This window comes from Rhinopithecus roxellana, chromosome 20 (assembly GCF_007565055.1).
Source record: "Rhinopithecus roxellana isolate Shanxi Qingling chromosome 20, ASM756505v1, whole genome shotgun sequence".
Lineage (NCBI taxonomy): Eukaryota > Metazoa > Chordata > Mammalia > Primates > Cercopithecidae > Rhinopithecus > Rhinopithecus roxellana.
The window spans coordinates 23,615,551-23,630,863 of NC_044568.1; the positions used below are offsets into that span (position 1 = coordinate 23,615,551).

A 15,313-nucleotide genomic window follows, 5' to 3' on the forward strand; every position below is an offset into this window, starting at 1 on the left:
CATCACCTTGAAAGTCCATTACCACAAAGACATCATGGGGTCACCACAGAAAATCAAATTCCGGGGCTAGGCTGACCCCAGCTAGATTTTTGGCTCTGTTACACCCCAGCTGGGTAGACAAGCACCTTAAACCCGCTGAGCCTCAACTTCCCAGGCTATAAAATGGGGGTGATGACACCTGCCTGCAGCATCCCAAGGCGGGTTAAATATGATGCTGCACCCACGGGTCCCCACAGCCAGGCTCTCGGCAGGTGCTGGGCTCAGAGTCCCAGAGCTGAGGCCAGGCATTGGGGTTCAAGTGGGGTGCCCCAGGCGGGGTCCAGGGCCAGCCCTCTGTGGAGACAGCCATCCGGGGCCGAGGCGGCCGCCCACTGGGGGACCTGCCTATCTGCAGCCAGCCCAGCCCTCACAAAGGAACAATAACAGGAAACCATCCCGGGGGGAAGTGGGCCAGGGCCAGCTGGAAAACCTGAAGGGGAGGCAGCCAGACCTCCCTCGCCAGCGGGGTGTGGCTCCCCTCCAGAGACGGTTGGCTGACGGGCTCCACAGAGCTCCACTCACGCTCAGCCCTGGACGGACAGGCAGTCCAACGGAACAGAAACATCCCTCAGCCCACAGGCACGGTGAGTGGGGGCTCCCACACTCCCCTCCACCCCAGACCCACCACCCTGCGCCCAAGATGGGAGGGTCCTCAGCTTCCCCATCTGTAGAATGGGCACCGTCCCGCTCCCCGGGCAGAGAGGCTCCTCAAAGGCATGCTGGGCTTCCTTGAGGCTCAGAGCAGGGCCGGGGAAGGTGCACCCAGAAGTGGTGCCAAGGGCACAAATGGCCATCTTGGGGCTGAGGGGGGAAGGGCAAGGGCTCGGCTCTCCCACAACTGCACTCTCCAACTCAAAAAGGCCCACTGGCCTTCCTCCGTGCCAGGCTCAGAGAAGGCAGGATTCTGCCCCAGTTGCCCAGCATGCCGGGGCAGAGGACTGGCACCCAGGCCTTGGCCTCCCCTCCGTGCCCTTACCCTTACTGGAGAGGATTTACAAAGGCCTGACACCACCCTCCTCAGCCCCCCACCCATACGCCACTAAAGCTCTATGCTGGGATCTGGGGAGGGGCCCTGAAAGGGGAGTTCAGAGCCTCAGCCCCTCTCTATCAAGCCAGTGCTCCCATTTCAGGATAAGCAAGCTGAGCACTGGCTCTGGGCACCTGAGGTCCTGCCTTTCCCTGCCCAAACACCATCAGGGCCCGCTATGTGTCGAGGGAGCTGTAGTCTGGACAGCGGCCCACCATTCCTCCCCCAGGCACCCTTTCAAAGGCTAGGGCCCAAGAGCCCCAAGGCCCTCACAGCTCAGGAAGTGCCCTGGAAGCAGGAGGTCTGGGCCAAGAGCCTGGCCTGGAGACTGCTGCCCTGGGTACAGATCCCAGCTCTGCCATTTGCTCTGGGGTGACCTTGGGAAGGTTACCCAGAGTTTCCAAACCACAGTGGGGAACAAGGGATGATGTGGAGTTCATTATTTTACCATTAACAACTCCACAAGGTAGATATATTATTTCTTTATATTTCAGTGAAAGCAACTGAGCTTTGGAAACATATGAGCCGGTGTGGGGATTTGAACCAGGATCTCGTACTCCAAAGCCCAGGCTCTTTCACCAGATCTCAAGTGTCTCATCTGTGAAATGGGGAAACAGTGTTTCCTCAGTCAATTAAGTGAGGTGATCTAAATCCCTGATGCTGGGAATGGCACATAACATGGGATCTTTAAGGAATAGTGGCTGGATTTGCCAGCTAGCCCAGAGCCGATCCTGGCTGTGAATGTCATAAAGGTTTCGACCCTTGGGGTATGGTAACACCCCATCAGGGAGGGGTTCTCAGGTACCCAGCAGGTACGAGGAAGGGGGTGCAAGTGAGAGGACATTGCGAGCACCTCTGGGCACCTGCTTCATGCCAGGCTCCCTCCCCAGTGTGGACGTTTCTCATGTGTGATGGGCAGATAGGATTCTGACCAGAGAGGAAGGCCATTCCCAGGGAGGCAGCTCTGAGGAGTTGAGGGTGTACCTGGAAGGCTTTTTCGCCACAGGCCACTGGAGCCAGGGCCAGGAGCCCTGGTCCATCCTCAGGTGGTGGGGAGCCTGGGACTCTCCTCTGCCTGCCCTGGAGGGCAGCGAGTATCCTCCAAGGGGCCCAAGAGCTGCGGAGTCCCTGAGCAGCCCTACCAATTTCAGCTTACGGTGAGGATCGGTAGGGGAGGTGTACTGGCCTGGAAGGGGTTAAGCTGCCCGCCTGCAGCCTCAGTCTGAGCTATTGTGTTGCTAAACAAGGGCCGGACATGAGGGCAGGAAGCCAGAGGGGGCCACATATTTTCTGCAAAGTTGGATGATTCGCTGCTGACTCGGGGACACCCAGGGGACACAGTGGACACCGTCCCAGGAAGAATCTTGGGCCTTTTTGCCCACATGGACCCATGCCTGTTCCCTGCATCCTCTCTCTGCATCCCCTCAGTCACGCTGAAGCGACTAGAATTCCCATTTGACAGATGGGACCACCAAGGCTGAGGGAAGCTGTGCAGCCAGTCCAGGGTCACATAACCAACACAAGGTAGAAGCAGGGTGTGAGTGCGGTCCCTTCTGACCCACAGTCCATGCCACACTCCACAGTGAAGCTCAGAGAGGGGAAAAGCAGAGCACTCCAGGTCACAGAGGCAGGCACAGGGACAAGCCAGGAGCCCAGTGATACCAGGGGAAGGAATGTTCTAGGAGGCAGGTTCTGCCCTCAGGAGCTTCACCTCTGGCTGAGGAGATACTAAAAAGTCTATCCTGATCCAGGTTTGAGCTAGTGTTAAGTGGGTAAATCATGGAGGGCTTGCTGGAGGAAGAGTGGGAATCCCAGGTGGTAGGAGGCCTTGGGCAGCCCCTCTGCAGCCTGGGCCTCAGTCTTCCCATCTCTTGAGAGTAGGGGATGGTCCCTAAACTAATTCAGGGACTTCCAGATTGTCTGCCTTGGACCACAGCAAAACAGTCAGATCCTGGCAGGTCCAGATACTGGAAGGAGGAGGAAGTAGGACCCAGCGGCAGGCTGGGCGGGTGGTGAATGAGATTTCCTTCTGCAGAGGAACAGAAAGAGTAGGAGGTGGGCCCAGAGTAGAGCCAGGAAATGAGGTCAAGTGTAAGTCGTCCAGTCAAAACCACACCCACCAGGCTGGAGAGGGCGGGTAGATAGGAGTCAAGACACCCACACCCTTACTGGGCACCTACTGTGTGCCAGGCTTTACACTCATGATCTCATTTAATCGTCCTCCCCAGGGAGGCGGCTACTGTTGCCTCCATTACAGATAAGGAAGCTGAGGCTCAGCAATCAAGAGATGAACCCAAGGTCACACAGCTCCCGAGCAGCTGGGCAGGTTCAAATAGGCACGTGCAGGGGCCTCATTCTGTTCCCCACACTGCCCTCACAGTCCCAGACAAAGTCAGGAAGCCCAAAGGAGGCTGGAAGCCTCCTTAGCATGGGAAGTTTGGAGCTGTCCCTTTAGAAGGCAAGGGGATAGACTAGATGACCCAGAGCCCAGAGATTCCAGCACAAATTTGTTTCACATCACAAAATAGGTCTGGCCAACTGATACCCTCTACCTTCATTCAGTGGGAATGAACTTGAACTCAGCCCCTGAATCCTCAACGCAGTCTATGAGGATCCTCAATACAGTCTTTGGGTGATTGATTTGTGATGTCTGCCATAGGTGTGGAAAGGGGCATGTGGCAAGCTGAGTTCTGCTCTGCCAGCCCTGTCTTAAGAGGTGCCCTGCTCAGGGGTGTTTGCATACTCACTGGGGACTCTTTTTTTTTTTTTTTTTTTGAGACAGAGTTTGCTCCTGTTGTCCAGGCTGGAGCGCAATCGCGCGATCTCGGCTCACTGCAACCTCTGCCTCCCAGATTCAAGCGATTCTCCAGCCTCAATCTCCCAAGTAGCTAGGATTACAGGCATGTGCTACCATGCCCAGCTAATTTTGTATTTTTAGTAGAGATGGGGTTTCACCATGTTGGCCAGGCTGGTTTTGAACTCCTGACCTCAGGTGATCCTCTGGCCTCAGCCTCCCAAAGTGATGGGATTTACAGGTGTGAGCCACCATGCCCGGCCAGGGACTCTTAAGAAGGATAATTTTGTTGTCCCTAAAGGATCAAAACCCTATCGGTGGTCTTTTGGGCAGTCCCATGGCAGCCCATCCCATGCGCCATCAGAGGAGCTATCTGGGAGCAAGGAAGAGCTTCTTTGAGTTATACCAACAATGGTACCTACTCTGACCACCCTACGTGTTGTCTGAAAATATACAGATTTGTTTCTAAATCCTGTGAGTGGGGAGGGAGTGGGTGGCAAGACCAGAACTGGAGCTGGCACCAGACTGACAGGCAGCACGTCCAGGTCTGGGGCCTTGAGTTCATGCACCCAGGTATGGCATGAAGTGGACCCTCAGGCCCAGAACCTGCCTGGGCAGAGATAGGCCAGGAGGCACAGGCTGTGCTGGTGGCAGGTGGCAATCAGAAGACCTCGTGGAGTAGGCAGTCTGGGGCTTGAGAAGAAGTAAAGCATTAACGCAGGAGACAGCAAAGAAGGGCATTCCAGGCAGAAGGAACAGCCTGGGCAAAAAGCCTGCTGCTGAGAGGAAGGGCACTGTGCATTTCAGAAACTTCTAGCTCTCCTCGAGGCTGGAAGGGACAGGGAAGTGGAGGAGAGGAGAGCTGGCAGGGTGGGCAGGGGACAATCATGCTAGGCCTTAAGGGCTGGCTGAGGAGTTAGACATCCTCCAGCAGGGAGTGAGGAGGCTATTGGCAGAACCTAATGGGAGGGGAGCAGGTCTGGGACCCACAGGAGCCTATCCCAGGGCCAAACTGAGCCACAAACCAGGAGGAAGCAGAAGGGGCCAGGTCATAGCTGCCTGGCCAAATCCCATTCCCGAGCCTCCCAGGGCCTCACCCTTCATCCTCCCAATGTCTGTGGCTGCCAAGACCCGGCTTTAAATGCCTGAGCTCAAGCAGACCATTTGAGAGTCCCCGGAGAGTTTGGGGGTCACTGGGTCCCAGCCCTGTCCTGGACTGAGATTTGAGCTGTGGAATGGGAAGGCAGTGGGGAGAGCTGCCGAGGGCCACACACGGAGCTGGGTCTTCAGCGCCCCCACTCCAGCAGGCACACCTCCTGTATGTTCTAGGCCGGCTCCTCCCAGTGCCCTGCCCCTCATCCCTGACCCCAGGCCTCTGGGCTGGAGTCCAGAGCCTGTGGGAGGCTGGGCCGGGATCCTAGCTGAAAGTGGGTGTCCTGGGGGTCAGGGAGGAGAGCAGTCAGGCCTGCAAAGAGGAGCCCTGCAGGAGTTGGCCTGGGCAGGTGCCTGTGGCCAGGGGTGTGCACTCACGAAGGCATGTTTGAGGGTGTCACAGGTCCATGAGGCCTCCAGATGTCATGTGTGTGTTCTGGACCTGGAGCCTTCCTCTGCCCCAACCGTGAGGCCCTCCAGCCTATTGAAAAGCCCCCATGCTGCAAAGCCCAGACTTGGCCCCTGGAATCGAAGGCTTGAGTGGGGCTCTGGTCAGGTCAAGGGGCGGGGATCTTCCTGGTGCTCAGGCACAGGACCAGCCCAGGGGCTGAGGGCTGGACCAGCCCACTGAGGGGCTCCCATCTGGGTCCAGACTTCCTGTGTCCTATTTAGCTACAAAGCCAGGGGTCCCATGGAGTCCCAAGAAGGGCAGCTCTAGCCCCTCCCCTCCCCTCCCCTGCCCTCCCTTCCCTTCCTCTTCTCTTGTATCCCTAGCCTCTCTTTTTGACACTGTAACTCACACAGAGCTGAGCCAATCTCACAGCCCCTTGGAGGCAGAACCCCAGATAGATGGATGCCCACAAAGAGAAAGGGACCAAAGGGAGCTTTGTGTGATGTCCGGCGGTGGGTCAGTGAGAGGCAGGACTCACTCCTGGGACTGTGGTCCTCAGACCCATCAGGGCCCTCCCAGTCTGTATGCTCCCACAGCCTCCTCTAGTTGTCCATCGAAGCGCATGTCACAATTTCAAACTGCGTTTTTCACCACATGACTGGCATCCCTCTCTCCCATGGAAGTGGAGCCTGTGTTTACTCCAGCATGGAATTAAGTGCTTAGCACATAGTAGATGCTCAAGAAATTTTGCTGCATGACTGCATAACCCCAGGACTCTAGAGAGGGCTTCAGAGAAGTGGTGACATGTGTCGTAAATCCAGGCAGAGGAGAGAGGACAGCAAGTGCACGGGCAGGGAGGATGCAACCAAGCCTGGTGGAGTTGGGAGCTTCCCAGAGAGTTAACGTCCTGTGGGCCAGAGTTATGCCTGGAGGCTCACCAGGCACCTGCAGATCCAGACAGGCAGCCGGAGAGGAGCAGAAAGAGTCACAGGAGCCCCATCCTTTTCTCAGGCTGCCCAGGTGACTCAGCCTTCGGAGGACCCCTCAGTCCCCAGGCCTGGCCTCGGTGTCTGGGTTCTGATCCCAGTGGCCCCACCCACGGTGGATATAGATATAGATACCTGGACCCAAGAGGCCTCTGAGGTCCTAGCCTCCCATGGGAGCATGGTGGAGCCCAGTTTCCCCTATTCTCCAAGGCTCCCCTGCTGCTTATCCTGGGCTCCATGCCCACTCACCAGGGGACTCGGGCCACTGACTCCGTCCTCTCATTTTGGGTCCTCCAGACCTCCCCAGACTGATGGAGGGTACAGAGGGCCCATCCTCCTCCAGTTGGAACTGCCCCCAAACCCTCTCACATGGCTCCGGGGACAGCAGCATCAACAAGCATCCTGGATGCCTGGGACACGGGCAGGTACCTGGCATCGGCGTGCTCAGCACCTACACCTGAGTTGCCAAGCGTGGCCCCTCCCTGCTCAACGCTGTGATCAGGCAGTTGCTGGGCTGCTCAGCTGGGAATTTCTGAACATGGAAATCACTTCCAAAATCCTCAGAGCCTCTGAATGTCTGGGGTGCCGCAAATCTACCTGGCAACAGCTTGAGTCTCTCTGGAAACTGCTGAGAATAACCAAGAGACGTGACTCTTACCTGCCGAAAGGAAACAGGCTAAAATGAAAAAAGGGCTATGACCACATCTCCAGAGGCTGCACCCAAGAGAAATTCAGTTTTCAGCTGTGGCTGCAGCAGATCTGACTGGCCCAGTTTCCTCTGCGTCAGGATGGGGAGGAACAACTGTCTGACAAGACCCTTCCCTGCAGCCCCCATTGGTTAGCCTTTTTTTTTTTTTTGGAGACGAAGTCTTGCTCTGTTGCCTGTCACCCAGGCTGGAGTGCAGTGGCAGGATCTCAACTCACTGCAACCCCCGCCTCCCAGGTTCAAGTGATTCTCGTGCCTCAGCCCCTCAAGTAACTGGCACTGTAGGCACACGCCACCATGCCAGGCTAATTTTTGTATTTTTTAGTAGAGGCAGGGTTTCACCATGTTGCCCAGGCTGGTCTCAAACTCCTGACCTCAAGTGATCCACCCAAAGTTAGTTGGCCAAATTTCTAACACAAAGGGCAAAAGACACAAATGAATGTGGCTTTTCAGTTGGGAAGGTTCCACAGGTGTCTCTGAGATTGAGTATAGAAGGAGCCTAGGATTTAGAAAAAGATCGATCTGGTGAGGGCTCCAGATCCACCATTCATGAGTTGTTTGTCTCTGAGCCTCAGTTTTCTCATCTGAGAAATGGGAATGATAAGTCCTACATCCTGGGGATAGTGTGAAAATTAAATGCGCTGGCATGGATAAAGACCAAGCACTGAGAATAGTTGATTATTATTACATGAGAATGTCCCCACAGAGATAGAGAGTGGGTGGCATGATGCAAAAAGCACGATTTTTGGGGAAAGACAGCCTAAATTCAAATCCTGGCTCCACTTCCTGCGGCTATGTGACCTGAGATAACTTACTCTACATCTCTGAGCCCCCATTTCTTTACCTGCAAAATGGGAATACAGATAACTACCTAGAAGGGTTGTCGCAAGGTTTAAATACAATAACGTGTGCCTCAGGGGGGTGCTCAGGGATGTCAGCCCTCCCCCACTGTCCCAGTCGAGAAAGAACTGTCCTGGGAGGGTGTTCAAGGCTCTGGTATGGGGGTGCAAATGGGATTATGTGATCCCCGGCTCCCAAATGCCCCCAATCCAAGGTCCTGCCCCTCACCAACAGTTGACTGATGAGAGCTGAGCACCCAGACCTCTCTCTGTCCTGGCAAATGACACACAAGTGCTGTGGGGTGACTCTGCGAGAGCCAGTCCCAGCCCTGCCGGAGGGCAGGAGCTTGAGGGTGGCCCATGTGCTCCAAGGGACTTCTCTCCAGAGCTAGCAGCAGGGCCCCTGCTGGACACAGAACAGAATCCAAGGGGTTTTTCTGCGCCTTCAGAGAACACTTTGTTATGTGGGGACAGGCAAAGCCCACTGAGGAGTTAATGTCCCCCGAGGAGCCATGTGGTCCCAGCCTGTGATTGGTGGACTCTGCCTTGCTGAAGTCTGGTGTAGGTATAGCCATGCATCTTTTTTTTTTTTTTTTCCAAATCAAAGAAGGAACTTTGTTGTATTCTGAATGTGTTAGTTTTGACCCCCTTCACCCTGAAATTTTCTTTTTTTTTTTAATTTTATTTATTTATTTTTATTACTATACTTTAAGTTCTAGGGTACATGTGCACAATGTGCAGTTTTGTTGCATATGTATACATGTGCCATGTTGGTGTGCTGCACCCGTTAACTCGTCGTTTACATTAGTTGTATCTCCTAATGCTATCCCTCCTCCCTCCCCCGAGCCCACGGCAGGCCCCAGTGTGTGATATGCATCTTAATGACTGGGATACACGCTGAAAAACGACTTCAGGTGATTTTGCTGTTGTGCAAACATCATAGAGTGTGCTTACACAAACAAATCTGGATCATATAACCTGCTGCACACCTGGGCTGTATGGTACAGTCTATTGCTGTTAGGCTCCATACCTGTGCAGCATGGTACTGTACTAAATGCTGTAGCCAATTTTAACACGACAGCAAGTATTCATGTATCTAAACATATCTAAATACAGGCAAGATACAGTAAAAATCCCATGTAAAAGATAAAAAAGGAACCTGTAATCCCAGCACTTTGGGAGGCCAACACAGGAGGATCACTTGAGGCAGGAGTTCAAGACCAGCTTGGGCAACATAGTCAGACCCCCCCCACCCCAACCATCTCTACAAAAAATTTAAAAATTAGCCAGATGTGCTGGCATGTACCTCCTCGCAGAGCTGAGATAGGAGAATTGCTTGAGCCCAGGAGTTTGAGGCTGCAGTGAGCCACACACACATTCACACCACACTCCAGCCTGGGTGACAGAGGGAGACTCAATCTAAAAAAAAAAAAAAAAAGATAAAACATGGTGCACCTCTCTATGGTACTTACCGTGAGTGGAGCCTCCAGGACTAGAAATTCCTCTGGGTGAGTCAGGAAGTGAGTGACCTAGGACATCACTTCACCCTACCGTAGACTTAATAAACACTGTACCCTAAGCTTCACTAAATTTACTTAAAAATATTTTTCTCTCATCAATAAGAAATTAACTTGAGTTTACTATTAGGGTAGGGCAAAAGTAATTGCTGTTTTTACCATTAAAAAAAAAAAAAGCCACCGGGTGCAGTGGCTCATGCCTGTAATCCCAGCACTTTGGGAGGCTGATGCGGGTGGATCGCCTGAGGTCAGGAGTTTGAGACCAACCTGGCCAACACAGTGAAACCCCGTTTCTACTAAAAATACAAAAAAAAAAAAAAAAATTAGCCAGGCGTGGTGTCAGGTGTCTGTAAACACAGCTACTTGGGAGGCTGAGCCAGGAGAATGACTTGCACCTGGGAGGCAGAGGTTGCAGGGAGCTGAGATCGCACCACTGCACTCCAGAACAAAACTTGTCTCAAAGGAAAAATAATAAATAAATAAAGCACACAATTACTTGTGTACCACCCTAATATAACATTTCTTATAAAGTTGGTCTACACTGGCATCACCCCAAACACACAAGTAATGACTTGTGCTACGACGTCACAATGGCTGCGGTGTCACTAGGGCAGAGGAGTTTTTAGCTCCATTAAAACCTTAGGGGACCACAGTTGTATGTGCAGTCCATTGTTGACCAAAAAGTCATTTTGCAGCACACGACTATATTTATCCGTTTGACTGCTGGCTGCGGTCAGCCCTAGGGATCACTAACCTGTCCCAACAGGCCCCAGGAAAGAGAAAACCACATTCCCGTTCACTGTATTAGAGATAGGGTTCCCAGCAGGAACCAGAGCGAACCCTGGGAGGCCAATTGAAGAGATTTTATGGAGGGACTGCTACAGAGAGGTGGGCTGCCTTAAGGAAACCAACCACTGCCTGCACAGAGGTAGGCTCGGATGTTGAGGTACCCAGAGACCAGCAACGGCGCTTCTGCCTCGAATTCCCTTCCCTTTCCTGGCAGTCTATGGCTGGCACTGAGATGTGGGCTGAAACGTCAGCTCTCCTAGAGGCCTTCCTGGCCTCACAGGCCCAGTCAGCTGCCCCCTCACTCTGCAGCACCTCCCATTGTAATTCCCTGAACATCTCTGATCGCCAACTGATAGGTTTCCTCATTGACTTACTTATTTTCCTGTTGTTCCCATTATTGCACACTCCCCAAGAGCAGGCTCCATCTGTCTCACTCACTGAGGCACCCCCATTGCCTAGCATGGAGCCCATCATGCAGTAGGCACCCAGCACCTATCAGCGCAGAGCCTAGGCGCTCACCCTGTCCTGTTTGCCCTGAGAACTCTCCCTCTCCCTGTTTCTCGTTTTCACTTCTGTCTGTTTTACTTTGTCATCTTTGAGTCACTTCTCATTTGAGGGAGGAAGAAAGAATCAAGACTTGCACTTCCTTTCTGGACAAAGAAGGAAATGAGCCACAGGGTCTGGACCCAGGGAGGCTGGGGTAGGGGTCATGCCTGCCACCTCTCCTGAGTCAGGGACCAGCTTCTTGGCCAGGACTCCCAATCTGCCCCCTTTCTTCTCTAAGCCTTTGCTCACCACCTTCCTCCTGCCTAGAGCATCCTTCAAGGGCCTCAAGTCTCTTCCAGGTTGACCCCCTCATTTATGGCTGAGGAAACCGAGGCCCAAAGGGGTCAGGGCATCCCCCAGGCATATGGCACCTGCATTCTGGGGCCTATCCCCACCCTGGGAGTCCACTTCCTCCAGGGCCAGAGACAGGAACCAGAAGGCAGGGGCCATCGATACTAAAATCAGTGGGTCCAGAGGTCAGCTGGCCCAGCACAGACACCCTCAGCCCTCACTGAGGTCAGCCCGGCGCCAGCAAATCAGGGGAAATGTTACTAGAGTTTACAAACCTCTTGTGATGTACAGAGTCCAGCCTCTCCCTGTGGCCAGGAAGGGGACAGTCAAGGGAGGAGGCCATCCCATCCAGCACCTTGTAGATCCTTGTGTGCCTCCAGATGTGAGCCCTGGTTCCCTCTCCCACCCACCTGTTCTTCCTCTACATCATCCCAGGAGCTGCAAGTCAGTAACACAGGGACCCCGGAGGGTGGAGAGACAGAGTCAGGGCTGAGAGAACATGCTAATGGCCAAGGTCACAGCCTGCACTCCTCATGGGGCAGTAGAGAAAACCCCTGTTCCTGGAATTCAGAATGAAGCCAGGCCTTGATCTCTGGTTAACCCACATCCGTACCCTACAGACCTGCCTTCGAGACTGTGCATCCTGTGCAACTGTACAGGGCTTGCATTTCAAAGGGCCTCATGCTTGGTTTAATGTTCTGTCTCCTTCTTAAAATTCTTTTGCACTGGGCCACACAAATTATGAAGCCATTCCTATGAACCCAGACCCTCAACTCACCACCCCACCCACCCCTGCTCTTCTGACAGCAAAGCTGACTACTCACTGTAAGATCTGGAGTGAAGGGCTGGCCCTCAGGGTTAAGAGAGTTGGATTTTCCTAAGAACCTTCTGAAGACAGAATCAATGCAAAGTTGTCAAAGGGGCTTTCAGGCAGGAGGACGTCTGCCGAGAGGAGGCTTTAAATCCTACCCCATAGCAGCTGCTGGGACAAGGGAAGGCAGGAGGAAAGGACTTGAACTTCTGAGCCAGACAAACTTGGTTCAAATCCTGGCTGTGCTCCTTACAGTTTAGGTAATTTCAGGAATGTTCCGAAACCTCTCTGTCCCTCTTCTGCAAAATGAGGGTTACAATTACACCAACCTGGAGGATGATGGGGAATATTAAACAGATAAGACATATAAAGTGCTTGAAACAGTGCCAGGCAAAAAATAAGTGCTTGATAAAGATTAGCTATCAGACACCTGGGTTCCCATCTGAGTCCCACCAGTTACTACAATGTGAACTTAACATCTGTGTGCCTCAGTTTCCTCATTTGAACAATGAGGATAACCTGACCACCCAATGCCTGGGGACTTAGGAGCTGCCATTGGCATCAGCCTCACACCCTCTTCCTGGAGACCTTCCCCACAGGCCCTCCTGTGGGCTCCCATATCCCCTGCACTTGCTTCCATCCTAGCACAAGACTTGCATGTAGAAATGGTTTCCACATCTGTTTTCACCCTCCCTGTTCGGAGTTCATCAAGGCATGAAGGGGTTCTGGTTCTTCTGGTGTCAGCAGACAGTGAAGGATGAAGGAGTGAATAGATAAAGGGAGTTCGGTTCCCTATGGGAGCTGTTCACACCCTTAGGCAGTGGCCACTACATGCGGGAGATGGGTCAGAGTGGTGGAAGAAATTATAGGGAAAGGAGGCAAACCTTCTTGAAAGGTCAGAAGGTTTTGCATAACTTCGGGGAAGAATAAGCAGAAGGCAGCTGTTCTACCCTGAGGCAGAGGGTGAGAAGTAGGTACAAGGAAGTGTAGGGAAATGTATCTTAAATGGGCTTGTTTACTCATGTTGTCCTAAAACCTACCTTTGCTCATCCGAGTGCCTGACTGCTCCCTGAAAGGGGGAATGATAATGTTAATTACCCGCAGATTACGTTTGCCCCAAGCTTTTAGCATTATAGCTAGCTGCTCTCATGCAAAATACCTGTGTCTAAGTACTCCTTTCATCTGTCACTCGGCCAGAGTCTGAAGGTGTCTCCTCTTTCCCCAGATCTGTTCCTCCTGGGAAGATGCAGAGGCTCATGATGCTGGTCGCCACATCGGGCGCCTGCCTGGGCCTGCTGGCAGCGGCAGCAGCAGCAGCAGCGGGTGCTAACCCTGCCCAATGGGACACCCCCAGCCTGCTGCCCACCCACCGGCGCCAAAAGAGAGACTGGATTTGGAACCAGATGCACATTGATGAAGAGAAAAACACCTCACTGCCCCATCATGTAGGCAAGGTAAGGTTCAAGCCCCAGGACAGGAGAAGCCATCAGCAGCTGGCCCATAGTGACAGTGGTGGTGGTGATGGCGATGGTGGCAAAGGTGGTAATAGATATTGTGGTGGTTGTAGGAGTGGAGATGATAAGGGTGAAGGTGGTAACAATAGTGGTAGAAGTCGTGGTGGTGGAAGTAGTGGTGGTAATGGTGGCAGTGGTGGTGGTAGTGATAGTGATGGTGGTGAGGATGGGAAAGGGCAAGGTGGTGGTGGGAGTGGTGGGAATGGTGGTGGTGGTGATGATGGTGATGGTGGTGATGATAAAGGTGGTGGTTGTGATGGCTGTGATGGTGGTGGTGGTGATAAAGGGGTAGGTGGTGGTTGTGATGGTTGTGATGATGGTGGTGGTGGTGATAAAGGGGTAGGTGGTGGTTGTGATGATGGTGATGTGATGATAAAGGGGTAAGTGGTGGTTTTGATGGTTGTGATGATGGTGATGGTGGTGATAAAGGGGTAGGTGGTGGTTGTGATGATGGTAATGGTGGTGATGATAAAGGGGTAGGTGATGGTTGTAATGGTGATGATGATGGTGGTGATGAAATATAAATGTTGATGGTGGTGATGATGGAAGTGATGATGATAGTGATGGTGATGGTGGTGAGGATGGGGAAGGACAAGGTGGCAGTGGTGGTGATGGTAGTGATGGTAAAGGGGCAGGTGGTGGTTGTGATAGTGGTGATGATGGTGGTGGTGGTGATAAAGGGGTAGGTGGTGGTGGTGATGATGGTGATGGTAGTGATGATAAAGGGGTAGGTGGTGGTTGTAATGGTGATGATGATGGTGGTGATGATGGAAGTGATGATAGTGATGGTGATGGTGGTGAGGATGGGGAAGGAAAAGGTGGCAGTGGTGGTGATGGTAGTGATGGTAAAGGGGCAGGTGGTGGTTGTGATGGTGGTGATGATGGTGGTGGTAATGGTGATGGTAGTGGTGAAGGATAAGTGTTGATGGAGATGGTGGTGGTGATGATGGTAGTGACAAAAGATAAGTGTTGATAGTGGTGATAATGGAGGTGACGATGATGGTAGTGGAGCTGGTGGTGAACTTTATGGTTCAATTTCTCCCAGACCTGGGTCTGTAAACTAGATATCACTAACAGAAGGGCCATCCAGTGCCCAAGCTGAGGAGACTCGTCTGGCCTGGGGGTTCAAGGTTTAGGACAGGACCAGCCAACTCTGCCATGAAATTTTCCCATTTGAAAGATCAGAAAAGAACTGTGCAGCCTTCCACAAAATTGTGCTGAAGATGAAGTTAACCATCCAGGCCATATTTTTGTCAACTCCGGTCTAAGCCTTTGGACCTCCTCAAAAAGCCCTTCTCTCAGGCTATCCCTGGTTCCCTGTGACCCCACATAGCTCCCCATATTCCACATCACCCATAATGAGGTACCTGACCCAAGCCTGCCCTCCAGGGCAGGACCTCAGACTCTGACCCTCACTTTGTCCTCCTTTAAAACGTGTCTATCCCAAGCCCATCCTCCTAGAGCTCAGAGCATGTCTGAGTGACTGCTGAATTGCCTCACCATGTCAAATTGTCATTGATGTCAAAGCCATCCAGTCTAATTGAAAGGAATGGTCCTAGTAGTGGAATTTCACACACAATGACAGGTAGATGGACTGTGTGCTTTCAGAGTTTTCAATGAGGAGGAAAGTTTCTTTTGGGTGCATTAAAATCTCACTTTGTCAGCTTCTTGGAATCTAAATGATAGGTGCAAAAAAGAACATGTCAATGTACTGAAGAAAGGAAGGATCATTCCAAGCACTGGACTGGGTGCCAGAAAGATAACAACAGTGAGCTAAGGCAGACATGGTCCCCACCATCATGGAGATGGCAGTCTAGAGCAGGGATCAGCAAACTACCCCCTGCGGGCCCAATCCAGCCCACGGCCTGGACTTGCAAATACAGTTTTATCGGAACACAGCCACATTTATTC

General features: G+C 52.7%; 1 protein-coding gene across 1 annotated transcript in view; it reads left to right on the forward strand.

Annotated features, from left to right (window-relative positions):
* Positions 1 to 415: 415 nt before the first annotated feature.
* The window catches only part of CDH5 (cadherin 5), a 37,983-nt gene continuing 23,085 nt past the window's right edge, over positions 416 to 15,313 (forward strand). Inside the window, exons 1-2 of the mRNA XM_010355191.2 lie at positions 416 to 623; positions 13,114 to 13,342. Of these exons, the coding sequence (XP_010353493.1) occupies positions 13,133 to 13,342 (210 nt within the window). The 5' untranslated portion in view covers positions 416 to 623; positions 13,114 to 13,132. The remainder of the gene's footprint in view (positions 624 to 13,113; positions 13,343 to 15,313) is intronic.